General features: G+C 44.8%; 1 protein-coding gene across 1 annotated transcript; it reads right to left on the bottom strand.

Annotated features, from left to right (window-relative positions):
• Positions 1-1,137: 1,137 nt before the first annotated feature.
• Positions 1,138-27,064, bottom strand: LOC140724349 (NACHT, LRR and PYD domains-containing protein 3-like). Its single transcript, XM_073038800.1, has 6 exons — positions 26,912-27,064; positions 25,419-25,515; positions 22,307-22,473; positions 16,858-17,029; positions 16,683-16,748; positions 1,138-2,879 (listed from the first exon to the last, which is right to left on the bottom strand). The coding sequence occupies exons 2-6, from the start codon at positions 25,426-25,428 to the stop codon at positions 1,138-1,140; spliced, it is 2,157 nt and encodes a 718-aa protein (XP_072894901.1). The 5' UTR covers positions 25,429-25,515; positions 26,912-27,064.
• Positions 27,065-27,878: the final 814 nt, after the last annotated feature.

Raw genomic sequence — 27,878 nt, forward strand, 5'->3', positions numbered from 1 at the left:
TTCTATGAAGGAATATGGGGAGGTCAGTTCCCACAGGAAGAAGGGGGATGGGGAAGAGAGATCCCACAGGAGGAAGGGGGATGAGGTAGAGAGATCCAATTGGAGGAAGGGAATTGGGAAGAGAGAACCTGCAGGAGGAAGGGGAATGTGGAAGTGAGATCCCACAGGAGGAAGGGGGATGGGGTAGAGAGATCCCACAGGAGGAAGGAGGATGGGGGAGAGAGATCCCACAGGAGGAAGGGGAATGGGGGAAAGAGATCCGACAGGAGGAAGGGGAATGGGGAGGAGAGATCCAACAGGAGGGAGGGGGATGGGGAAGTGAGATCCCACAGGATGAAGGGGGTTTGCGAAGAGAAATCCCATAGGCGGATGGGGGATCGGGAAAAGGGATCTGACAGGAGGAAGGGGAGATGGGAAGGGATAACACTGGAGGGAAGGGAATGGGGAAGAGAGATCCCGCAGGAAGGGGGTGGGGAAAAGACATCCCACAGGAGGATGAGGAATGGCGACGAGATCCCTAAGAATCGAACGGGGATTGGGATAAGAGGTCCCACAGGAGGATTCCAAAGGTAAACAATAATCCTACAAGACGAGAGGATGCAGAAAATTTTTGTACGCGTGTGTTGGGTCTGAACAGAGACCCAGAGGAGATGCGGCCTCGCTCTTTGTGTATCTGGTAGTGAGCAAAGTCACACACTACCAAGGGCAGGGGAGGAGAATCTCACAATGGTATTTCTTTCCTTCTCACTGGGACAGTCTGCAGACGGTCTCTTGTCCCTCACCGGGAAGGGGGTGTGAATCTCTGACCCACCTGCTGCAGTCAGTGTCGGTCTGGGTGTCAGTAACAGTGAGAAGGAACATTGTCAATGGACGTGTCACAGGCAGCAGGAAACATGGCCATTCCTGTGATTTACTACCATTAAACCAATGGTCGTTGTTCACTGATCTGATGAAGTCTCCAACATCCCTTCACAAGGAACCACAGAACCCTCCCGTCCTTGGGGAATTACTGATCGATCCCCTGGGCATTTGTCACAATTCTTCACAATCTGATTTATCACAGTTTAACCCAAATCCCTTTACATTGAAATGACACAATAGAACAGTTTCACAGTTCAGAGTGAGAGATAAATCAAGTTACCTCAACTCCTGGCACTTGTGCAGCCCGGGTCCCAGCCGCTGGATTCCTTCACACTGAATGTGGCAGTCCTCCAGGTCGAGGTGTTTTATTGTATCACAGAGTCCGATGGCATGAGACAGGACCGCGCAGTCAATCGGAGTCAGAGTCATTCTACTGAATGAAAGTGTTTTCACAGATCCCAGTGTGGCCTGAGCCAGTCCACGATTCTGAGACTCAAACAGGTAGTGCAGTGTGTTCAGGAGGCTCCTTTTACCAGCTTCACTCCCTGTGTTTCCACTCTGGCATTTAACCTCCTCCTTCACCCAGTCAATCACCCGGCAGGTTGTTTCATTAGGAAATGGACCCAGAAACTCCACCAGGCCCCGAGCTGTCATTGGGGAGGAGAGACCAGCAACAAAACGGAGAAATACCTCAAATCGCCCATCTGTCGTGCTGTGGGCATCAGTGAGGAATTTCAGGATTTCCCCGGGATGTGGATTCAGGAATTGTGCGACTGCAGCTACAAACTCTTGGATGGTGAGGTGTGGGAATGTGTACACCACACTCTGGGCAGAATCCTCTCTCTCCAAAAGCTCCATCAGGAACCCGGACAGGAACTGGGAAGGCTGCAGATTGTAGCTGATCAAATCTCCATCTGTAAACACAATCTTCTTCTCTGACACTCCTCTGAAGGCCATCTGACCAACCCTGAGTAACACATCACGGGGGTTCTCAATCTCTCGGCCGTGGTTTCTCAGGATGTTGTAAATATAGTAGGAGTACAGTTGGGTGATGGTCTTGGGAACTCGCTGTGGGTCCCTGACTCTTTGTGTGAAGAAGGGGCCCAGTGCCAGAGCGAGGATCCAGCAGTAGGAGGGGTTGTAGCTCATGGTGTACAGGATCTCGTTCTCCTTCACGTGTTTGAAAACAGCTTCGGCCACCGTCTGATCTTCAAAATGTCTGATGAAATATTCCTTCCGTTCCTCATCAAGAAATCCCAGGATTTCAGCCCGGACACTGATCTCCGCCTTTTCCAATAAATGTAACGCAGTGGGGCGGGTGGTCACCAGCACTGAACACCCTGGGAGCAGCTTGCCCTGGATTAAACTATACACAATGTCAGACACTTCACACCACCACTCGGGATCTGGGCACTGGTGCTTGGGTTCTGTATCTCTCCGACTGTCCGCAAAATCGATTTTGTGTTTGAATTCATCTAAACCATCGAATATAAACAGTAATCCCTCTGGGTTCTTCCAGACTTCTCTCAGGATATTCCCAAAGTAAGGATACTGATCCAGAATCAGTTCCCTCAGGTTTATTCTACAATTAACGGTGTTTAAATCTTGGAATTTGAAACTGAAGACAAACTGGAATTGTTGGTATATTTTCCCCGTGGCCCAGTCATAAACAATCTTTTGTACCATCGTTGTTTTCCCGATCCCCGGGACTCCGGCCACTGCTGCTGAACTCCCAGATTTGGATTTACTCCGGGAAAAGCTGCTCTGGAATAACTGATCAGTACGGATTTTTTCCAGCTGACTGCGGAGTTGTTTCTCTCTATAATCCTCATGGTCTCTGCCTCTTGCCAGCAGCTCATGTTCCACCAGTGTCCGATCTCGAACAGTAGAAATGACCGTGAGCTCAGCGTATCGATCAGCCAACTGGAAAACCTTCACCTTCTCCGTCATCAGGATCGTGTTCACTCTCAGTGTTTCAGTTTGTGCCCGCAGAGTTTCCTTGTGTTTCTGTTGAACATCTTCCATGGGAACAGAGAACATATTCAAAACGTTAAATGGCTCATCTGACAAAGAACTTTATAATGGTATTTCAGCATTCAGTGTTTGAGATTACATGAATAAATTCAGTGCTTCCATGGATATTAGGACAGAAAGTAAAATTCTGTTCACAGACACGGAATTGACAGCAATGGATGTCCCTGAAAATGTCCAATCCTCATGTTCTGGTTCTAGTTATTTGTGAAGGTGAACATTCCCCTGATTGCACTTTCTGAGGAAGCTTAAACAAGCATCACTCCCCACTAACATCTTAACTACATTCTACAGAGGCGTGGTTGAGAGTGTGCTGACCTTTTGCATCACAACCTGGGACTCCAGCTGCAGTGCTGCCGACAAAAAGCCTTGCAGGGGGTGGTTAGGGGAGCAGAGAAGGTTATTGGGGTATCCCTACCTTCTTCCAAGACCTCTTTCAACGTCGATGCCTCCAGAAGACACGGTACATCATTAACAACCCCTCACACCCTCTCCATGAACTGTTTGTTCTTCTGCCATCAGGTAAACGTTACAGGAGCATCAAAACTAAAACCACAAGGCTACTAAACAGCTTCCTCCCACAAGCAGTCAGACTGCTAAATAGCTGTTCTATCTGACTCTGCTTTGGACGCTTCTAACTTGGACTGGACACTTACAACTTGATTTAAAGTGACATGTGGCTGTTGTGTTTTACTATTTATTGTAGTGTTTATTATTTAGTGTTGCGTTTGTTATGTTATGATTGCACTGCTCCTGGGAAACGCTGTCTCATTCTGCCCTGCAGAGCTGATGTACGGTTGGAACGACAACAAAGTTTTTGAATCTTGAATATCCTATTGCAATTCTGACTGCACTCCCGTTACAACAACATTTCACTATATTTAAAGCATTGTTTGCCTCATTAACAGAGGATGTTAATGTTGATCTGGTGTGGAACTATGGAGAGCAGGACACTGTGCATTTTGGCCAATCTGCACACTGGGGAGTCACAGGTGTCCACTGCTCTTGCAACAAAACTGGAGCAGAATACGCGGGAAATACTCAAGTCGGGCAGCGTCTGGGGGAGAATCAGAGTGAAGTTGCGGATCGATAACCCATCGGAACGACAGGAATGAAAAAGGGTAGTTTTCAATCGCAGTGATGGAGGATTGGTGGAAAGATGGAATCTGTGTTAATGGAAGAAGCCACAAGCGTCTGTCTCAGTGATGTACATCGTGTCTGTGGGAGAGGGTGGTGAAGTCTTGGCAACTGCTACTCATCAGTCTTGCTGTGGGGGTGTGGGGCTCTGTCTAATGAGGCCTCCATCTGTCAGAGTCGACCATGGATGTCCTGCCCCTGCAAGCCAGGACACTCCGATATGGAGAGGAAGCTTCTGCCGATGTAGCAAGCTCCCTCTCTCCATGCATCTGATGTACACAAAGGAACGGCAGAGACTGACACAGCTTGGCACCAGAGGTGTCGCAGGAGATGCCAGTCTGCGTTGAACACCATTTAACACTGACTCAGGGACTCCAGCTCCAGGCTTTTCCCATTGGGTTTACTCCCAAACTCTTCCCCATGAGGGGTTACAGTTACAAGGCAGTGGAGTTTTGAGATCTTGTTCCTGGGTGAGCTGCCAATCACAGCCGACAAGCCCCATCTGCCCAAAGTGACTGGTTGTAAGGCACCAGTGACCCGCCTCTGCCCCTTCTCCTGTGGGAAGAAACGCTTCCACCGGGATTAGTGGCTAAACCGCACGTGAAGACCAAGAGCTGGACAGAGGCTACTCGCCACTGGGAGCATTTAATAGGTCGTGGCAGCTCATACGCACTGCCCCCCCCCGGTTATAACAATCTTAAGCAACCAAGGGGCGCTGTATTATTGACAATGAATCGGTAAATTGGTTTATTATTGTGACATGCACCACTGTAAAATGGAAAACTTTTCTGCATGCGATCCAAATAGATCATTACATCACATCGGTGCAATGAGGTTGTACAAGGAAAAATGGAACAGAATAGTTCAGGGAAACAGTGTTTCAGTTGCCGAGAAAATGCAGTGCAGGCAGACGATAAGGTAGAAGGCCAAAGGATCATTGGGAGGTCAGCGTTGAGTTTTTTTGGGACTATGTTCCTAAACTGTAGAAATCAACACCTTAAACTACAGTACTGTGCAGAAGTCTGAGGTGTATATTAGGACTGACACATTTTGTCTTTCATTTTCTAGTTTGCACTTTATCCCGTTGTGATGCGGTTTGAACGGCATCGTCTGGATGAAAGGTGCTTTATAAATAAGTCATTATTATTATTATTATTATTATTATTATTATTATTATCATCATCATCATCATCATCATCATCATCATCATCATCATCATCATCATCATCATCATCATCATCATCATAGCCTAAACTGGTAAAACTTGAGGTACAGGCATAGCCAAGCACACTCATGTCTCAATTGATAGGAGATTTCAGACTATTCTCGTGGTGTATTTTCGAAGATTTACACAAGTATCGCCGTGTGGGCCTAATTTATTAATACTGTTCTGTAAAGCCTTTAGGATGATACCAGTTATTGATATTACGATTGGGATAAATAATACCCTGTTCGTATTCCATAGTCTTTCATTTTGCCCTTTCAATTAGGTTGAAAGGAAAGGTTAAAGTTTTGAAAGCGCCGTGGGTTTCAAGCGATATTAGAAACTTGGTTCGAAAAAAGAGGGATGTCTACAATAGATATAGGCAGCATGGAGTAAAGGAATTGCTCGAGGAATATAAAGAATGTAAAAGGAATCTTAAGAAAGAGATTAGAAAAGCTAAAAGAAGTTACGAGTTTGGTTTGGAAAATAAGGTGGAAGTAAATCCGAAAGGCTTCTACAGTTATATTAAAAGCAAGAGGACAGTGAGGGATAAAATTGGTCCCTTAGAGAATCAGGATGGTCAGCTATGTGTGGAGCCGAGGGAGATGGGAGAGATTTTGAATGATTTCTTCTCTTCGGTATTCACTAAGGAGAAGGATATTGAATTGTGTAAGGTGTGGGAAACAAGTAAGGAAGTTATGGAACCTATGACAATTAAAGAGGTGGAATTACTGGCGCTTTTAAGAAATTTAAAAGTGGATAAATCTCCGGATCCAGACAGGATATTCCCCAGGACCTTCAGGAAAGTTTGTGTAGAGATAGCAGGAGCTCTGACGGAGATCTTTCAGAAGTCATTAGAAACGGGGATTGTGCCGGAGGATTGGCGTATTGCTCATGTGGTTCCATTGTTTAAAAAGGGTTCTAGAAGTAAGCCTGGCAATTATAGACCTGTCAGTTTGACATCAGTGGTGGGTAAATTAATGGAAAGTATTCTTAGAGATAGTATTTATAATTATCTAGATAGACAGGATCTGATTAGGAGTAGCCAGCATGGATTTGTGCGTGGAAGGTCATGTTTGACAAACCTTATTGAATTTTTTGAAGTAGTTACGAAGAATGTTGACGAGGGTAAGGCAGTGGATGTAGTCTATATGGACTTCAGCAAGGCCTTTGACAAAGTTCCACATGGAAGGTTAGTTAAGAAGGTTCAGTCGTTAGGTATTAATGCTGGAGTAATAAAATGGATTCAACAGTGGCTAGATGGGAGATGCCAGAGTGCAGTGGTGGATAATTGTTTATCGGGATGGAGGCCGGTGACTAGCGGGGTGCCTCAGGGATCTGTTTTGGGCCCAATGTTGTTTGTAATATACGTAAATGATCTGGATAATGGGGTGGTAAATTGGATTAGTAAGTATGCTGATGATACTAAGGTAGGAGGTGTTGTGGATAATGAGGTGGGTTTTCAAAGCTTGCAGGGAGATTTATGCCGGTTAGAAGAATGGGCTGAACGTTGGCAGATGGAGTTTAATGCTGAGAAGTGTGAGGTTCTACATTTTGGCAGGAATAATCCAAATAGAACATACAGAGTAAATGGTAGGGCATTGAGGAATGCAGTGGAACAGAGAGATCTAGGAATAACAGTGCATAGTTCCCTGAAGGTGGAGTCTCATGTAGATAGGGTGGTGAAGAAGGCTTTTGGAACGCTGGCCTTTATAAATCAGAGCATTGAGTACAGAAGTTGGGATGTAATGTTAAAATTGTACAAGGCATTGGTAAGGCCAAATTTGGAATATTGTGTACAGTTCTGGTCACCGAATTATAGGAAAGATATCAATAAATTGGAGAGAGTGCAGAGACGATTTACTAGGATGTTACCTGGGTTTCAGCACTTAAGTTACAGAGAAAGGTTGAACAAGTTAGGTCTCTATTCATTGGAGCGTAGAAGGTTGAGGGGGGATTTGATCGAGGTATTTAAAATTTTGAGAGGGATAGATAGAGTTGACGTGAATAGGCTGTTTCCATTGAGAGTAGGGGAGATTCAAACGAGAGGACATGATTTGAGAGTTAGGGGGCAAAAGTTTAAGGGAAACACGAGGGGGTATTTCTTTACTCAGAGAGTGATAGCTGTGTGGAATGAGCTTCCTGTAGAAGTAGTAGAGGCCAGTTCAGTTGTGTCATTTAAGGTAAAATTGGATAGGTATATGGACAGGAAAGGAGTGGAGGGTTATGGGCTGAGTGCGTGTAGGTGGGACTAGGTGAGATTAAGAGTTTGGCACGGACTAGGAGGGCCAGAATGGCCTGTTTCCGTGCTGTGATTGTTATATGGTTATAAATTCAACATATTTCTGGGTTTTTCTTTTACTAATTTATTTCTGTAAGTTATGTGTGTTTGGAATGGCTATATATATTTAAAAAGTTGCTTTTGCTTGTTTATCCTGTAAAATTACATCCGAACGCAGATCATGTATTATCCTATCCGAAATAATGATCGGACGCAGTATGATATGAAGGACTCTAACTCTAAAAGTGGAGCAGGCTGGTACTTATTGTAGGTTATTGTGTTTTTCATCAGTTGTAGTTCAAGCAAGCTTTTTGGGAATGTTGTGGAGATCTAGGCCTCATATGGAGCCAGTGATCATTAATGGAGAATGTGTGGAGCAGGTTAAGACCTACAAGTATCTGGGAGTACAGTTGGACGAGAAGCTAGACTGGACTGCCAACACAGATGCCTTGTGCAGGAAGGCACAGAGTCGACTGTACTTCCTTAGAAGGTTGGCGTCATTCAATGTCTGCAGTGAGATGCTGATGATGTTCTATAGGTCAGTTGTTGAGAGCGCCCTCTTCTTTGTGGTGGCGTGTTGGGGAGGAAGCATTAAGAAGAAGGACGCCTCACGTCTTAATAAGCTGATAAGGAAGGCGGGCTCTGTCGTGGGCAAAGTACTGGAGAGTTTATCATCGGTAGCTGAGCGAAGGGCGCTGAGTAGGCTACGGTCAATTATGGAAAACCCTGAACATCCTCTACATAGCACCATCCAGAGACAGAGAAGCAGTTTCAGCGACAGGTTACTGTCGATGCAATGCTCCTCAGACAGGATGAAGAGGTCAATACTCCCCAATGCCATTAGGCTTTACAATTCAACTGCCAGGACTTAAGAACTTTTTTTAAAGCTATTATTAATGCTTTTTGAGTTAGTGATTTAGATGCATATCATATTATTACTGAGTTAAGTATTGTATGTAATGAGTTTTTGCTACAACAAGTGTATGGGACATTGGAAAAAATGTTGAATTTCCCCATGGGGATGAATAAAGTATCTATCTATCTATCTATCTATCTATCTACCACTTGATTGTGCTTGTGCAAGTCATGAGATTCAGTTAAATTACTGCAGGATGTTGTAAAGTGTTGGATTGTTTCTGGATTGACTCAACGATTCAGGAGCAACTTCTCCTCTACCATGCAGTTTCCAAATGGACTTTGAACCCATCGATACTGCCTCACTAATCTCTTTTTAAATTTCTATTTCTGCACTACTTATTTAGTTTAATATTTCATATAATCACACAGACATGCACAGCTATATGTGTTCAACTTCCAGGCCCTGAAGCCACTTCGCTGCTCAGCCAGATCCACTGTCTGACAGGCCACATGTCTCACATGGATAACTCCAGGTTGCCGAAAGCAGTACTCTACGGAGAACTCTCTCAGGGCAAGAGAGATCGTGGTGCCCCGCGCAGGAGGTACAGGGACCAAATTAAGCAGAGACTCTCTCAGGTAAATATGGAGGTCAACGAGTGGCAGCCGCTGATCCACGGAAAAGCCAGGAATTCTGAGGAATCCAGAAGAGCGACTGCTGAAAAGAAGAGGGGATTCAAGAAGAATCCAACTACCCAAGCGCCTGCATCACAGCTGTCCCTGTGTCTCAACTGCTCCCGAGTCCACAGATCCAGAATTGGCCCCTACCGTCACCAACAATCGTGTCGTCATCCAGTACCACCACCCCCCTCACAGACAGACACACACACACACACACACACACACACACACACACACACACACACACACACACACACACACACACACACACACTATTTGGGAAGATAACAGGATTTAGGGTATGTTTCATGATCATTAATGCCTGGTGGAACCCCGGAATGTCCATGCCCTCAAACCCTTTTGTTCCCCAGATCTGGAGTACCTGGTGCTGCTGTGTAAACCTTTCCGGCTGCCAAGGGAGTTCCCGGCTGTTATTATCACAGCTGTGTAATAACAACATCCCCCAGTTGTGTGTTATTGTTACAGAGGGGAGATGATTTCCTTCAGATATCAGTCAGGACTTCCCAAACCACAAAATTTGTAACAACAGTTCCGTGTGAACAGCACTTGCCGTGTGACCGGCTGCTTACATTGCCGGTGATCAGCAGGAGCTCAAGAAATTCAGCTCTGATCTGTGCAAAGTCATCCAGGCAGCGAAACGACAATACAGAGATCGTATTCAGACACAGCTCTCCACCAACAACACACACAGCTTATGGCAAGCTCTGCACTCCAATGCAGACTTCAGAGCTAAGTGCAGTGGTGCTGCCAACATCGCTGCCTGTCTCCCAGAGGATCTAAGTCTCTTTACGCTCGGTTCGATATCGCCAACACTGAGACCCCGAGGAGAGCCGACAAAGCGACCTGCACATTGGTCATCTCTGAGGCTGAAGTTCACAGGTGTTTCCAACGAGTGGACAGTCGCAAGCCTGTGGGACCGGACGGCGTCCCAGGGCGGGTACTCAGGATGCGCGCAGCACAACTGGTAGGTGTATTTACGGATATTTTTAATCTCACCCTCTCCTAGTGTAGAGTTCCCTCCTGCTTCAAATCATCCACCATTGTTCCTGTACCTAAAACAACTAAGGCAACATGCCTGAACGTCTGGCGTCCTGTCGCACTCACCTCAATAATAAGCAAATGCTTTGAGAGACTGGTCAAGGACTGCATCTGCAGCTTGTTACCACCCACACTGGACCCCCTACAATTCACCTACCGACACAACCCATCAACAGATGACACAATAGCCACTGCTCTGCACACCTCCTTAAACATCTGGAGAAGAGGGATGCTTATGTGAGAATGATGTTATTAGACTACAGTTCAGCATTCAATACCATCATTCCCTCCAGGCTTGACAAGAAGCTCAGAGACCTCGGCCTTCACCCTGCCTTGTGCAGCTGGGTCCTGGATTTCCTGTCAGATCACCAGCAAGTGGTAAGAGTGGGCTCCCTCACCTCTGCCCCTCTGACCCTCAACACAGGAGCCCCTCAGAGTTGTGTCCTAAGCCCCGTCCTTTACTCCCTGTATGCGCATGACAGTGTCGCCACACACAGCTCCAATCGGCTAGTTAAATTTGCTGAGGATACTATATTTATTGGCCAAATCTCAAATAATAACGAGGCAGCCTACACAGAAGAAGTCACCACCCTGACACAGTGGTGACAAGAAAACAACTTCTCCCTCAATGTCGCAAAAAAAAGGAGCTGGATGCAATGTTGCACAAACAAGAGGAATGGAGACGGGCTAACCCCTGTTGACATCAATGGGTCTGAGGTTGAGAGAGTGAACAGCTTTAAGTTCCTCGGCATTCACATCACTGAGGACCTCACGTGGTCTGTACACATCAATTGTGTTGTTAAAAAAGGCACAACAGCACCTCTTTCACCTCAGATAGAACCAGAGAACCATAGAACATTTGGCCTTTTGGCCCTTCTTGGCTGCCTAGTCCCACTGACCTGCACCTGGACCATATCCCTCCAAACCCCTCTCATCCATATACCTGTCCAAGTTTTTCTTAAATGTCAAAGTGATCCCGCATTCACCTCTTCATCTGGCAGCTAATTCCACACTCCCACCACTCTCCATGTGAAGAAGCACCTTCCCCAATGTTCCCTTTAAACTTTTCCCCCTTCACCCTTAACCCATGACCTCTGATTTCTTTTCTCCCCTAGCCTCAGTGGAAAAAGTATGCTTGTATTTCCTCTATCTATACCCATCATAATTTTATACACCTCTATCAAATCACCTCTCATTCTCCTACATGCCAGGGAATAAAGTCCTGACCTATTCAAACTTTCCCTGTAACTCAGTTTCTCAAGTCCCGGCAACATCTTTGTAAACCTTCTCTGCACTCTTTCAACCTTATTAATATCCTTCCTGTAATTAGGTGACCAAAACTGTATACAATACTTCAAATTCAGTCTCACCAATGCCTTATACAACCTCACCATTACATACCAACTCTTATACTCAGTACTTTGATTTATAAAGGCCAATGTACGAAAAGCTCTCTTTACGACCCTATCTACTTGTGAAGCCACTTTTAGGGAATTATGTATCTGTACTCCCAGATCCCTCTGTTCTACTGCCCTCCTCAGTGTCCTACCATTTACCTTGTATGTTCTAACTAGGTTTGACCTTCCGAAGTGCAATACCTCACACTTGTCCGCATTAAACTCTATCTGCCATTTTTCAGCCCATTCCTCCAACTGGTCCAAATCCCTCTGCAAGCTTTGAAAACCTTCCTCACTGTCCACTACACCTCCAATCTTTGCATCATCAGCAAATTTGCTGATCCAATTTGCCACATTCTCATCCAAATCATTGAGATAGATGACAAATAACAATGGACCCAGCACTGAGCCCCGTGGCACACCACTAGTCACAGGCCTCCACTCAGAGTAGCAATCCTCCACTACCACTCTCTGGCTTCTTCCACTGAGCCAATATCTAATCCAATTTACTACCTCTCCATGTATACCTAGCGACTGAATCTTCCTAACTAACCTCCCATGCGGGACCTTGCCAAAGGCCTTACTGAAGTCCATGTATACAACATCCACTGCCTTCCCTTCATCCACTTTCCTGGTAACTTCTTCGATAAACTCTAATAGATTGGTGAAACATGATCTACCATGCACAAAGCCATACTGACTTTTTCTAATAAGTCCCTGTCTATCCAAATACCTGGAGATCCTATCTCTTAGTATTCCTTCCAATAATTTACCTACTACCGTTGTCAAACTTACCGGCCTATAATTTCACGGCTTACTTTTTGAGCCTTTTTTAAACAACAGAACTACATGAGCTATCCTCCAATCCATGGATATCGACATAATATTTATGCCAGGGCCACTGCAATTTCAACATTAGTCTCCTTCAAGGTCCGAGGGAATACCCTGTCAGGTCCTGGGGATTTATCTACTCTGATTTGCCTCAAGACAGCAAGCACCTCCTCCTCTTTAATCTGTATAAGTTCCATAATCTCCCTACTTGTTTGCCTTGTTTCCATAGACTCCATTCTAGTTTCCTTAGTAAATGCAGATGCAAAATACCCATTTAATATCTCTCCCATTTCTTTTGGTTCCATACATAGCCGACCACTCTGATCTTCAAGAGGATCAATTTTATCCGTTATTATCCTTTTGCTCTTAACATACCTGTAGAAGTTCTTAAAATTATCGTTCACCCTGACTGCCAAAGCAACCTCATGTCCTCTTTTAGCCCTCCTGATTTCTTTCTTAAGTATTTTCTTACTCTTTTTATACTCCTCAAGCATCTTATTTCCTCCCTGTTGCCTATACATGTTATACATCTCTTCTTCTTTATCAGATTTCCAATATTCCTCGATAGCCAAGGCTCCTTATTCTTATTCATTTTGCCTTTAACCCTGACAGGAACATACAAACTCTGCACTCTCAAAATTTCTCCTTTGAAGGTCTCCCACTTACCAATCACATCCTTGCCAGAGAACAACCTGTCCCAATCTACGAATTTATAGATCCCTTCTCATTTCTTCAAACGTGGACCTTTTCAAGTTTAGAAAGTCAACCCGAGGACCAGATCTATCTTTATCCATGATCAAGTTGAAACTAATGACGTTATGATCACTGGAACGTACGTGTTCCCCTACACAGACTTCCGTCACCTGCCCTAACTCATTTCCTGATAGGAGATCTAATATTGCATTCTCCCTAGTTGGTACATCTATACATTGATTTAGAAAACTTTCCTGAACACATTTTACAAACTCTAAACCATCTAGACGTTTAACAGTATGGGAGTCCCAATCAATGTGTGGGAAATTAAAATCCTCTACAATCACAGATTTCTGTCTCCTGCAGTTGTCTGTTATCACTTTGCAGATTTGCTCCTCCAATTCTCGCTGACTATTGGGTAGTCCATAATACAACCCTATTAATGTGGTCATACCTTCCTGTTTCTCAGCTCCGCCCATATGGCCTCAGTAGACAAGCCATCTAATCTGTCCTGCCGAAGCACTGCTGTAATATTTTCCCTGACTAGCAAAGCCACCACCCACCCTTCATCCCTCTGTCTCTATCACGTCTGAAACATTGGAACCCTGGAACACTGAGCTGCCATTCCTGCCCCTCCTGTAGCCAAGTTTCAGTAATGGCTATGATTTCGTAATTCCATGTGTCAATCCAGGCCCTCAGCTCGTCTACCTTTCCCACAATTCTCCACGCTTTGAAATATACACACCTCAGAAGATTGTTACCACCACACCCAACCTTACTATTTGTGACTTTGCATGAACTACCAACATCATTTATTTTTATCCCCGTTCCACTTTCTACTCTGGCACTCTTGTTCCCATCTGGTTTAAACCCTCCCCAATAAAACTAGCAAACCTCCCTGCAAGTATATTGGTGCCCTTGTAGTTCAGGTGTAACCTGTCTCTCTTGTACAGGTCCCACCTGCCCCTGAAGATGTCCCGATGATCTAGAAATCTGAAGCCCTGCCCCCTACACCAGTTTCTCAGCCACGTGTTCATCTGCCAGAGCATCGCACTCTTACCCTCACTGGCATGTGGCACAGGCAGCAATCCAGAGATTGCTACCCTCTATGTCCTGTTTTTCAAGCTTTCTGTACTCACTCTTCAGGACATCCTGACTCTTTCTACCTGTGTCATTGGTACCGATGTGTACCACGACATCTGGCTGATCACCCTCCCACCTCAGAATGCTGTGCAGGCGATCAGAGACATCCCTGACCATGGCACCCGGGAGGCAACAAACCATCCGGGAGTCTCTATCACAACCACAATATCTCCTGTCTGAACCCCTGACTATGGAGTCCCCTATCACTACCGCTCTTCTCTTCCTCCTCCCTCCGTTCTGCACTGCAGAACCAGACTCAGTGCCAGAGATCTGGCTGTCGCAGCTTGTCCCTGGTAAGCCATCCTCCACAACAGTATCCAAATTGGTATACTTATTTTGGAGGGGAATGGCCACAGAAGAACCCTGCATTAACTGCCCTTTCCCCTTCACCCGCCTGACGGTAACCCAATTACCTGTGCCCTGTTCCTTAGGTGTAGCTACCTCCCGGAAGCTACTATCTATAATCTGCTCAGTCTCCCGAATGATCCGGAGGTCATCCAGCTCCTGCTCCAGTTCCCTAACGCGGTCTGTTCAGGTGAGATGGGGTAAATTTACAGCAATTGTGGGTAGTTTTTTAACAGAGTTCTGGGTGCCTGGAATTTACTGTCTGAGTCAACATGGCTGTGAAGGGAAGGTCGTGCCTCACGAGGCTAATTGAGTTTTTTGAAGAGGTAACAAAAAGCAATTGATGAAGGTACGGTAGTAGATGTGATCTACATGGATTTTAGCAAGGCATTTGACAAGGTCCCTCACGAGAGACTCATCCAGAAAATCATGAGGCACAGGCTAAGTGGAAACTTGTCTGTTTGGATAAAAAATTGGCTTAAAGGATAAAAGCAGAGGGTAGTAGTGGAAGGAAAGTATTTTGCCTGGAGGTCGGTGACTAGTGGAGTGCCGCAGGGATCTGTCCTGGGACCCCTGCTATTTGTGATTTTTATAAATGACCTGGATGCAGAGGTGGAAGAATGGGTGAGTAAATTTGTGGATGACATGAAGATTGGAGGAGTTGTGGATGGAGCCGTAGGTTGTCGAAGGTTACAAGTGGATATAGACAGGGTGCAGATTTGGGCAGAAAAGTGGCAGATGGGGTTCAATCCGGATAAGTGTGAGGTGATGCATTTTGGAAGGGCAAACCAGCATGTTGAGTACAAGTTTAATCGTTGGTTACTTAAGAGTGTGGATGAACAGAGGGACCTTTGGGTTCAAATCCATACATCTCTTAAGGTCGCTGCACGGGTTGATAGGATATTTAAGAACTCCTATGGGATGCTAGGCTTCATTAATCGTGGGATTGAGTTCAAGAGTAGAGAGGCTAAGTTGCAAATCTACAAATCTCTGGTGAGACCGCACTTAGAGTATTGTGTTCAATTCTGGTCACCTCATTATAGGAAGGATGTGGAAGCTATGGAGAGGGTGCAGAGCAGATTTACCAGGATGTTGCCTGGTTTGGAGAACAAGTCATGTGAAGCAAGGTTAGCAGAGCTGGGACTTTTCTCGTTGGAGCATAGAAGGATGAGGGGGACTTGATAGAGGTCTAAAAAATTATGAGAGGCATAGATAGGGTGGATTGCAAATACCTGTTTCCCAGGGCACCAACAGCAAACACTGGAGGGCATATGTACAAAGTTAAGGGAGGGAAGTTTAGGGGAGTCATCACGGTTAAGTTTTTTACAGAGCGTTGTGGGTGCCTGGAACAACTTGCCAGGGATGGTGGTGGAGGCTAAAACATTAAGGGTATTTAAGAACCTCTTGGACAGGCACATGGATGAAAGAAAAATAGAGGGTCATGGGGTACTGTGGGTTTAGTACTCTTTTTAAAGAAATACATGGGTCGGCACAACATCCAGGGCGGAAGAGCCTGTACTGTGCTGTAGTATTCTTGTGTCTAGAGTCTAGTGACTAGGGTCATGTCGGAGGCAACTATGTTATAGATGCTCCTAGTTATACATGAATGTGCAGGAAATGGTCAATAATATAAGAAAGGATACCAAAGTATATATTTTTTTCTTTCCCGGATATATAAAGAGTGAAAAAAGGGAGAGGGTGGATATCGGACCACTAGAAACTGCTGTTGTAGTTGCAGTAACGGGTGAAAAGGAAATGCCAGACAAACTCTGTGCAAGTCACTGGCAGAATTCCAAAAGGTAAAGATCATCAGCAAACAGAATTGCGTGTAGTGCTATTACAAAGGAAAAGGGGCTTGGAAGATGAAAGGTCTGAAGATAGAAAAGTCACCTGGACTGGGGCATACTGTGTATCAGGAGCCTGCCTGGGGTGTGCGGGGATTCCCAGAGCGTGAGGACCTGGAGTGAAGGCTTCATCAGAACCAACAGCTGGATTAATAGAAAAATATATCGTAGAATATTCAGGCTGCAAAGAGAGATTCGTTGAATTGTTACTTGAATCCAGAGATCAGCGAATGATTAATGGCGAATTTTGATTCCCAGGTTTTGCCAAGTCACAGACTAACACTTGAGATGTGGTTTGAACTGTGCATTTGATCACTCACCTATCAGCTGAGTGGGTAATTCAGATAAACCTTGGCCGATGTTCATGTATTCCTGTGGATCAGGACCTGTTTAAATATAAAAAAAAACATCCATGGAAACAGAGCTAAAATAATTAAAATAACTAAAATGTTTATCTCAATGTGCCTTTGTGTTCAGTGCGTGGTTTTAACATACCGAGCTCCTGTATTTCCCTCAGTATTCTGTCCAACTTCGGTAACTCAGTCCTCCACATCAGAAAGGATTCCCACATCGCCCTCCGGGCCCGGGAGCCTTTGCCATTCACCAAACTGAGGAAGAGTCTGGAACTCTCTGTCCGGTTTCCCTTCTCTGTCAGTTCAGTGACTTTCTACAAAAGGAAACAATGGACTTATTGTGGAGCAGACAGACAGACATGGAAAATGTACAGGAAAGTATCTGTTCGTGGCACCGGTAGCTTCAGAACAGATGCAGTCACTGGGCTGCTGCCTCATCCTCTCTGGGTTCAGTCATTAACAGAGAAACAGTAACTGAAGGAAATTCTAAATCAATAGTGTGTAAGAATAAGGATTTCCTGACACCCTGCAGTAGATGCAATGTGATTAATTTCCTCGATCTGTCAATGTGCAGCATTACATCAACAAGATGTGACAACAAGAACGGAAGAGAGGGGAGAGAGAGAACAAAAACAAATGGATGGCGGGCATCACTGAATCGTGGCTGACAAAAGTTTATAGTTGGGTGCTTAAATCCAAGGATAAATATTGAATCGAAAGGATACGCAGGTAGGTGAAAGTGTTGGGTCGAAACTGCTGTCATTAAAAATGAAAAGTCCTGAGAAAGAGGTGATGTCGGATTAGACGATGAGGATGTTAAGAAACTGCTTAGGTAAAATGACCCTGATGGAAATTATATACAGGCGTGTTAACAGTAGGCAGGATGTGGGCTACAAATTACAACGGGGGAGAGGAGAGGCATGGAAAAAGGTCACTGCTAAAATTGTCACGGGGAATTTCAATATGTAGGTAGCTTTGGAAAATCAGGTCGGTGCTGAATCCCAACTGAGGGAATTTATAGAATGCCTATGAGATGGCTTTTGAGAGAAGCCTATGGTTGAGCCCACTATAGGAAAGGCGGATCTGGAGTCTGTGTTGTGTATTGCGCCAGATTTGATTAGGGAGCTTCAGCTAAATAAACTCTTAAGAGGCAGTGATCATAAAATAGCGGAACTCAGCCAGCAGGTTGAAAGGGAGAAAGTAAAGTTAGAGGTATCAGTGCTACAGTAGAATAAAGGAATTACCTCGGCATGAGACAGGAGCTGGGCAATAATAAATTTGAAAATGACACTAACAGGGACAATGGCAGAGCAGGAATGGCTGAAGTTTCTCGGAGGACAAACAATCACAACGATGAAGAATTATTCTAAAGAGAGGATGATCAACCGTGGCTGACGAGGTAGTCAAAGCAGCACAAAAGCAAAGGAGAGGGCACAGAATATTACAAAATATAGTAGAAAGCTGGAGGACTGGGATGTTTCTACAAACCAACAGAAGGCAATTAAAAAGCCGTAAATAGAGAAGATATGAAATAGGAAGGCAGGCTAGAGAATGATGTAAAATAGCTTACCAAAACGTCCGTCTGATATATGAAGATTGAAAGAGAGGAGAGTGGATATTGGGCTGCTTGAAAATGACAGTGGAGCAGTACTGTCAGGGGACAAGGAAATGCCGGAAGGTATTGGTCGGCATTTTGCGTCAGTCCTCACTGTAAAAACACTAGAACGTGCCAGATATTTGAGAATATCAGGTGGCAGAAGTGAGTGTATTTGCAATTATTGCGGAGAAGGCGCTTGGGAAGCTGAAAGTTCTGAAGATTGATGAGTCCAGATCAACTGCACGCGATTGCTTCTGAAGGAGGAGGCTGAAGAAATTGTGGAGACATTAGTAATGATCGCTCAAGAATCACTAGATTTTGGAATGGCTCCGGAGGACTGATCATTTTAAACTATAGGCCAGTTAGTCTGATCAGCGTTTGGGAAGATGTCAGCAGTCGATAACTGAGGATAAGGTTTCGGGGTATTTGGACGCACATGATAAGAAAAAGGCCAACATCCATGGGAGGGAATCTTGCCTGACAGAACTGTTGGAATTTTTTGAGAGAACAGCATGCTGGGTCGACAACGGAGAGTCAGTGCAAGTTGTTTACTTGGACTTCCCGAGGACCTTTGACCAGGTGTCCCACATAGACCGATGAAAAAATGGACACATCAGTGGCAATTGGAATGTAGTATAGTGAGGTACGTGGCCATATACTTTAGCAGAAATAATGAAGACGTAGAATATTTTTGAATCTGGGAGAAAATTCAGTAATCGGAGTTGTAAAAAGTCTCTGGAGACCTGGTGCAGGATTTCGTGCAGGTTGAGTCGGTGTTCGGAAAGGAAAATACAAATGCCAGCATTCATTTCGAGAGGATCAGAATAGAAGAACAAGCACTGGCCAGACTGCACTCGCATATTGTGATCCCCTGATCAGAGAAAATATGTGATGGCATTGTGAAAAATCCAGAGAGGAATCTAAACTAACAGAACCTGTGATATTAAACCAGTTTTTGATGGGAATGAATCCTGGATGCACCTGTACTGGCTGGAGTGTGGAAGGATTAGGGGGAATCTAATTGTAACCTGTGGAATATCGAAAGGCATTGAGAGGACGTGGAGATGATGTTTCTAAGTGGGGGAGTCTAGAACCAGACGGAACAGCCTCAGATTAGAGGGACGTCCATTTAGAACAGAAATGAGCAGATTATTTAGCTGAGGAGCAGTGAATCTGTAGAATTCATTGGCACTGACAGCTGCGGAGACCAGGTCATTGTGTATATTTAAAACAGAGGCTGGTATCTTCTTGACTAGTCTGGTCAGCAAAGTTGAGAGGGATAGTAAATCACCCATGATGTAATGGCGGAGCAGAATCGATGGGCCTAATGGCCAATTGTGCTCTGATGCCTTATGGTCTTATGATGTGTAAAGATAAAGGAAGATTAAGAAATGTCAGTGCGGCTATCTTATAATGGAGATGGTTACTGCCTGGCACTCATACCGTAAAATGCTGATCACTTCCTGAATGCAGGCATGGGCTTCCAGATTAACTGAGGAATTATGAATTAAACATTGAATAGTCTTCAAGCAACATACACCTATGATGGAATTAAGGTAACTGAATATGGATGGACTTAGGACATTGCTCTGAGAAATAAGAGAGGCAGCGTTTAAGGGTAAGCACAACATTGTGGGCCGAAGGGTCTGTACTGTGCTGTACTATTCTATGTTCTATGTTCTCTGTCCTGGATTTGAATGATTGATCTTCTGGAACAGATATCAGTAGGGAATAATGGACAACAATTATGAAATAAATCAGCATAATTCCCTAATGGCCCACTGCACTGTAAAATAATCCCTCAGTTTCACTGCTACCAGGTCTGAGGAGTTACAGTTGTGAAAGAAATTTAACCAGTAAAGCAGACGTCTCCAGATGATGAATTTATAGATCAGCATCATATTTACAGATTACCTCTTGCCTTTGGATAATGCCTGTGTGATTCGCTACAGACAGCGCCAATGAATCCCAACGAGAACAGTTACTCACGGGTGTAACACACTTGATTTTCTAATACCACTCATGGCTGAATAGGTCAGATCTAGGACAAGACAATCACTGTTTGTGAGCTCCAAGGAGAGTGACCTGAAATGGTGTGTCCCTGTCTCTCATTAGTCAGATATTCAGCAAGTTAGCAGTTTTTTTTTGTTTGCCCCTTCCCTTTCAGGAAATCCTATTGATCTTCTTCCCTTTCAGGACAACCTGTTGATTTTTTGGGATCATGAGATATCAGCTAGTCACCAGATTTATTTTATGTTTTGTGCTTTCTTCTGCCCTTTTAGATCAAACTATTGATGTTTGTGGTCATAAGATATCAGCTTTGTGCGTGATCTTTCACATCTATTCAATCTCAGAGTTTTTCGAGGAAGTTACCAGGAAAGTTGATGAAGGCAAGGTTGTGGATGTTGTCTACATGGACGTCAGCACGGTATTTGACAAGGTCCCGTATAGGAGGTTGGTCTGGAAGATTCAGTTGCTTAGCATTCAAGATAAAGTAGTAAACTGGATTAGACACTAACTTTTTGGAAAGAATCCGGAGTGTCACTATAGACTGTTGCATTTCTGTTTGGCGCCTGTAGCTCGTGCAGTGTCACGGGAATCGGTGCTGTGCCTGTTGTTGTTTGTCATCTATATCAATGATCTGGATGAAATTACGGTTAAGAGCATCAGCAAATTTGCTGATGACTCCAACATTGGGAAGGAGCAGTTGACAAAGAGGTAGATTACAAGAGCTTGCAGTGAGGTCTGGACCAACCGGAGAATGGGTTTAAAGGGGGCCGATGCAATTTAATGCAGACAGGTGCAAGATGTTGCACTTTGGATGGACCAATCAGGGTAGATCTTACACAGCGACCGGTAGAACAAAGTGATCTGGGAATGCAGGTACATAAGCCATTGAAAGTGGCAGCAAATGTTGATAGGCTCTGAAAGTAAGTTTCTTAGCGCATTATCCTTGGTAAATGAAAATATCGTGTACGATATGATGTTGTATAAGACGTTGGAGAGGCCTAATTTGGATATTATGTGCAGTTCTGCACACCTACCTGCAGGACAGATAGAAATGTTTGAAAGAGTACAGAAAAAAAAACATTACAAGGATGTTACCTGGACTGGAAGACCTAAGTTATAAGAAAAGAGTGAACTGATTAGGACTTTATTCATTGGAACATGAAAGACTGAGCGGAGATCTGATAGAAGTGTACACAATTACTTTTGGATATAGATAGGATAAATACAAGCAGGCATTTTGTACTGAGGTAAAGAGGTACTCCAACAAGAGGTTATCACCAAAGGGTGAAAGGTGAAAAGTTCAAAGGGTACAAAGGTGAAACCGGTTTACTCAGAGGGTGGTGAGAGTGCGAAACTAGCTGGCAGGGCAAGTAGTGCAAGTGGTTAAGAGAATTCTGAATAGATGCTTGCGTAATGAGCGTATAGAGCGCCATGGCCCGGTGCAGGTCAATGGGAATAAGTAGATTCTGTAGTCTGGCATGGAATAGATGGGCCAAAAGGCCTGTTTCTGCACTGTACTTTGCTGTGACTATGACAAGTCAGCCACACATTGTTTGGGAACACACGGAACCAAGACAAGCTGTGGTTAGCTGGTTTCCCTGCCTCAGGTACCGCAGTCAAGCCGGTTGGCCCAATTGACAGTTTAATACTCATCCTGGATTAATGAGATGACATGAAGCTACCCGACGGTTCAGCCAAGATTTGAAATTAGTTTCAGACTGATTGCCTTTTGGAAGTCCAGATATGCAGCCACTGCTCTTACTTCACACTGATAAATACAGCAGGTGATACAAGAAAAGGTGATGCTAAACCTGCAGTTCCCAGTGCTCCCCACCTTAAAAACTGAAACCAGATCTGCGAGAGACGAGTCAGAGATCAAAGCCTCCATTCCCAAGTCGATCTCCTAAAACGTGCAGGAGTTTAATGTTGATCACTATTCCCGCTGATACCAGCAGATCAGTGACAATACACGAACTGCACTCACCTCATTTTCTTCTCTACTGAAATGTCCCTCCTTTGTCAACATCCAACCCAGTCTCTCAACCTTTTCTTCAATTGCTTGTTTGAGTCTGTCCCTGTAGAACTTTGTCAGTTGGTACAGTCGATATTCCTCCCCCTGTGCCAGGAGGTCAGAGATTGTAAACTCTGGCTCTGTGAATATAAAAAGGAAAATGTAGGCTTGAACTCAGATATCCCTCGTCTCCACCGCTCTTACCCAACTCAAAAAAAAACCGTGTCTTGAACCTGCCTCCAGATACAAAATTGGATTAATTCTCCATCACACTGAGCACGGAGTCCCCCTACGGCTGTGTGCACAGACCACTGCTGTTCACTCTGCTGACCCACGACTGTGCTGCAACACACAGCAAGAACGACGAGTCAGCTTACAGAGAGGAGGTGCAGCAGCTAACGGACTGGGGCAGAGCCAGGAGCCTGTCTCTGAATTTGAACAAAACAAAAGCGATGGTTGTTGACTTCAGGAGGGCACGGAGTGACCAATCCCCGCTGAACATCGACGGCTCCTCGGTAGAGATCGTTCAGAGCACCAGATTTCTTGGTGTTCTTCTAGCGGAGAATCTCACCTGGTCCCTCAACACCAGTTCCAGAGCAAAGAAAACCCAGCAGTGTCTCCACTTTCTGTGAAGGCTGAGAAAAGTCCATCTCCCACCCCCCATCCTCATCACATTCTACAGGGGTTGTATTGAGAGCATCCTGAGCAGCTGCACCACTGCCTGGTTCGGAAATTGCACCATCTCGGATCGCAAGACACTGCAGCGGATAGTGAGGTCAGCTGAGAAGACCATCGGGGTCTCTCTTCCCACCATCACGGACATTTACACCACACGCTGCATCCGTAAAGCCAGCAGCATTATAAAGGATCCATGCACCCCTCATACAATCTCTTCTCCCTCCTGCCATCTGGGAAAATGCACCGAAGCATTCGGGATCTCACGGCCAGACTATGTAACAGTTTCTTCCCCCAAGCTATCAGACTCCGCAATACCCAGTGCCTGGCCTGACACCTTACTGCCCTATTGTCACGTATATTATTTATTGTAATGTCTGCACTGTTTTGTGCACTTTATGCAGTCCTAGATAGGTGTGTAGTTTAGTGTAGTAGTTGTGTGTTTTTTTTTTCCTCTGTGTTGTGACCAGATTTGGAGTGGAACTGTGCTGGTTAATGTGAACCGTACACCCTGTCAGGTGATCATCCCGATAAGCCGGTGACCGGACACACTTACTCCCAGTAAAATAGCACGATAAGCACAGTAATACTAATCACAGCAGTTGAACGCACGGATGACCACGGGATCATAATGCACCGGTGTCCGGTGATACCAGGAAATATCACTGTGATTATCTTCCACAAGCTAAAATCTCCCTCGGTCACTAACTGTCCAGTAGTCTGTGTCACACAAAGACCAGCAACGGGATTACACATGGTGCCGTCTGCTGGATCACACATTGTCCAGTTGCTTTGTCACACGAGGGGCTGGAGACTGGACAAGGGGACTGGAGTTGACCAGGCTGACCATTCCCTTGAGATCTATGCTGTCCTCTCCCCTGGTTCCCTTCTTATCCCCCACCTGCTGATCATCATGTAACAACTATGCATGTCATTGGCAAAGTCTTGGTTATAGAGCTTTGTGTGTAGTTGTAGTTGCTAATCTATAGGATGGAGGTGATGAAGCTGGAAAGTGTGAAGTGAAGAATGAACACTACGGTACTGGACTAGGGTGTTGTTTTTTCTGTTATATGGTTGGGCTGGGGCAGCTTGCCCTGGAGCTCAGGAGCTTGAAGGGAAACCTTACACACACACACACACACACACTCACACTCACACTCACACTCACACACACACACACACACACACACACACACACACACACACACACACACACACACACACACACACACACACACACACACACACACACACACACACACACTAATCAGGGGTGCAGATAGGGTAGATGGTCACAGTCTTTTTCCCCGGGTAGGGGAATCTGAGACTCGAGGGCAGAGATTTAAAAGGGACCAAAGGGGCATTTTTTCACGTGGTGGCTGATGGGTATAAATTACATGCATCCAGAGGAGGCCGCAAACACAAATAAAATTACAAAATTGAGAGCATGTGGGGAGGAAAAAGGGGAGAAGAAGTTTACGAGGGAAATTTGGGAAAACTGCAGGAAAATGGGACATTTAGATCAGCATGAATTATATGGGCTGAAGGACCTGTTTCCAGGCTGGAGCATCGTTTTTATTCCAGCTGGAATCTCAGATTTGAGCACAATCACATTGTCTAGAGGTGACAGAGAGATTTGGTCATTGGTTATGCCGGGTTTCCCAGCCAAGATCCTGGGAATTTAAATTCAGGTAGAAGATCATCTCAAGAGGGAAATATTTAGAATCTCAGGTTCACCATTTCTCCACAGCCCAGACATTCACTGGGGTGTTAAAACTCCGAAGCAGATCACAAATGTATCTACAATGAGCTGCCTCCTGATCCTCAGCCATTCCCAGCACCGGCAATGATCTCCGCTCCGCTACAGAAAACAGATTTCGGTGACACCCCTCCTCCTTTGCGTAGCAGGCAAGAAAAACCAGGGGGGAGTTGGTAGCTTTCCTTCCAAAACCTGAAATGCTGTGTTATCATAGAATCTCGGAAATCCCGGAAATGCTCCTATCATCTGCTTCTGAATTTTATAAATGAAAGTTGAAGATGTCTTACATATCAGGGCCTGTCTGGAGGTGAAATGGACCCTGACCGTGAACATTCACATAAACCACAAGTTCGCTGTCACATTCCTGTCTGTGTTTCACTCACGACCACCTGATTCAGGAGTCCCTGCTCCTTTCACTCAGCTGAAGCTTTGTATGATGAGCGGAGTGGTTCCACCATTACTGGTGTCAGGTCCCTGCGCTGGAACTGTTGGATTGATCAATTACTCAAGGCCGCTTTACCAGTGGGATAAATGACTCTGCTGGATGAAACTTTTCTATGCCCTGTTAACACCTCTGTCAGTTTTTTTTTCATCTGAACTATTGTGTACAAACGCGACAAAAAATTAATTCAAAGATCCCTGTGATCATACCTTTGTCCATTCTGATTCTGACTGACGATTGTTGATTGTCGTCGTCTTATTTACACTTTGGTCGCTCTGCAGGACAGCTCCTCCTGCTGGTGAGGCTCTAAATTTCACAACAAGCAGACAGTGAGTCAGAGAGTACGACTACTTTGCAAATATGACAGTATTTCCATCCCCTGTAGCATTTGGCATGGGTACCAAACACATCCTGTTAGTAACCACTTCCACACCATATCTGTCCACTGATAACTGGCGCATCTACTGACAGAGTCACAGTGCAATAAAATGCAAATTCAGAGCGTTCAGCCCAACGAGACAATGCCAACCACAGTGCCCACTGAGATGGTCACAATTGCCTGTGATGGGGCCATCTCCCTTCTGGCCTCTTCACTCCATCTACACACCCCAACTGCTTTTTGATTTATGCAACTGCACCTGCCTCATCCACTTCCTCTGGCTGTTTCCTCCACATGATCCCCAACATCTGCATGAATCCGCTGCTGATCAGATTGGCTTTGCAATCTCTTTACCAGCCCCTGTCCATTTAGATCCCCTAGATGCTACGATAATCTTCTCTGTGAACAGATCTACTAATGTTGTGCATTCTGCGAACTTACCTGTCAAGTAATCCTTGTGCAACCGCATCCAAATCATTGCTATAAAATAACGAATATCAAAGGTCCCAATTTGTAGCCTCACGGCACATCGCTAATTACTCACATCCATTGCGAGGAGAAACCTTCAACCAGCACTCTTTGCTTGCTACCTTGAAGCTAATTTTGAATACATCCAATTTGCTCTCTCCGGACAACATGGGACCTAATCATCGGGGCCAAGCTGTCATGTGACACTTTGTCAAAGGCTTTACTGAAGTCGCATGCACAACATCCATGGGAACATAACTTTGAATTTCCACCTCTGCTTAATGTCACGTTGACAGGTTCTGACAATTTGATTAGCAGAAAAGTACTTGATGAGGCCAAGGTATGTCAATGTAAATTATGGGTTGCCATGTGCTAGTTAGGACTGAATAAAATGCAGCGTTGGGATATTTTGCTTTATAAATGGTCTGTTCTCCGCGGAGGCCTACGTGACGATATATTCGAGGGTAAGTATACCACTGAAGATTGCAATAGCCAATGGGATCAAGGGCATGTTGCTGCAGTTCATGGTAATTCCACATTTCGACAATCACTACAACACGACACACTTGGGGCTTCTTATAAAGGGAGGAAATTGTCAACGCATTTTAAGATGATTATAACGTAACAAGGAAACATTAGAACTAACCAAAAGCTACTTCAGATGATGCAGGACCTTCAAATGAGCAAAGACTGAGAGAATGTGATTGACTGTAAAGAGCTGGGCTTCTGAAAGCACATTACCAGACCTGGAGTGATTGCAACTTGGTCTGACCGAGGCATTCCACCTATTTCGTACCTTCCTTTGTAAAGATATGTAATGTTTACAGGACCAGTGTTCGAGTGAATGAGACTCACCAAACTTTCTCCTGACTGAATCAATGAAAACTCTGAGTCAGAGGGTTCTCTTCAGTTGGTACTCTCAGTCCTCGGGTTGGTTCACTTGTCGCTGTTCCCTCATTCTCATTCGTGGCTTCTTTCCAGCTGTGGGCTTTTCTTCCAATAAATCTCTCACCGCAGGTCTAACTTTAACCAGAGAGATAATGAAGCACATTAACAATACAAAGGAGAAAAAAATATTTCTGCTCAATTTTTTCAAAAGCGAATCTCACTGAAATATAAACGCCTAAGACAAATAAAAGAATCTCATGGAACAAATCTATAATTGTCCCTCACACGTCACAAATCCTGATACGGGATACGAAGGACTCATCATTCAGTCATGATAAGATATCAGAGCAGAATGAAGTGATTCAGTCCATCGAGTCTCCTCCATCATTCAATCATGGCTGATTTTTTTTCCCGCCCCAATGTCATATTCCTGCGTCCTCTTATAAAGTGCTGGAAACTCGGTACAGCAGATTGCATCTGTGGAACAAGACACTGTGGAAGACCCAGTATCAGAACTGGGATTATCCAGGATGATGCGTGATATGCTGAACGCTTAATTGCGCAATTTGGCCCAGATCACATCCTTGCTCATACCTATAATGGGGGAGGTACTACACACAGTGTTCTGAAAAGGTAGTAAAAGTGATTATCGGGGCATTAATAGTGATCTTTCGAGAAACGAAAACGAAAAGCTCTTGAATTTATAGTAAATGGACCGTCTAGTTATTCGCGGCTCAATATTAGTTCTATATCGTTCAGCACCTGAGCGTCTTTGCCTCACAGTACGCTCCCACGGACAAGGCGAAACTATTATTAATTTTTCTTGCGTTATTCATTACTATTTCCTGGATACCAGAGAGGCTCCCGGTGAAACTGTTTTGTCCACTCTATTGACTTTTAACATCTCCTCGATAACAGGAAGCACGATAATGTA

Source organism: Hemitrygon akajei, unplaced genomic scaffold, assembly GCF_048418815.1.
Source record: "Hemitrygon akajei unplaced genomic scaffold, sHemAka1.3 Scf000194, whole genome shotgun sequence".
NCBI classification, from domain to species: domain Eukaryota; kingdom Metazoa; phylum Chordata; class Chondrichthyes; order Myliobatiformes; family Dasyatidae; genus Hemitrygon; species Hemitrygon akajei.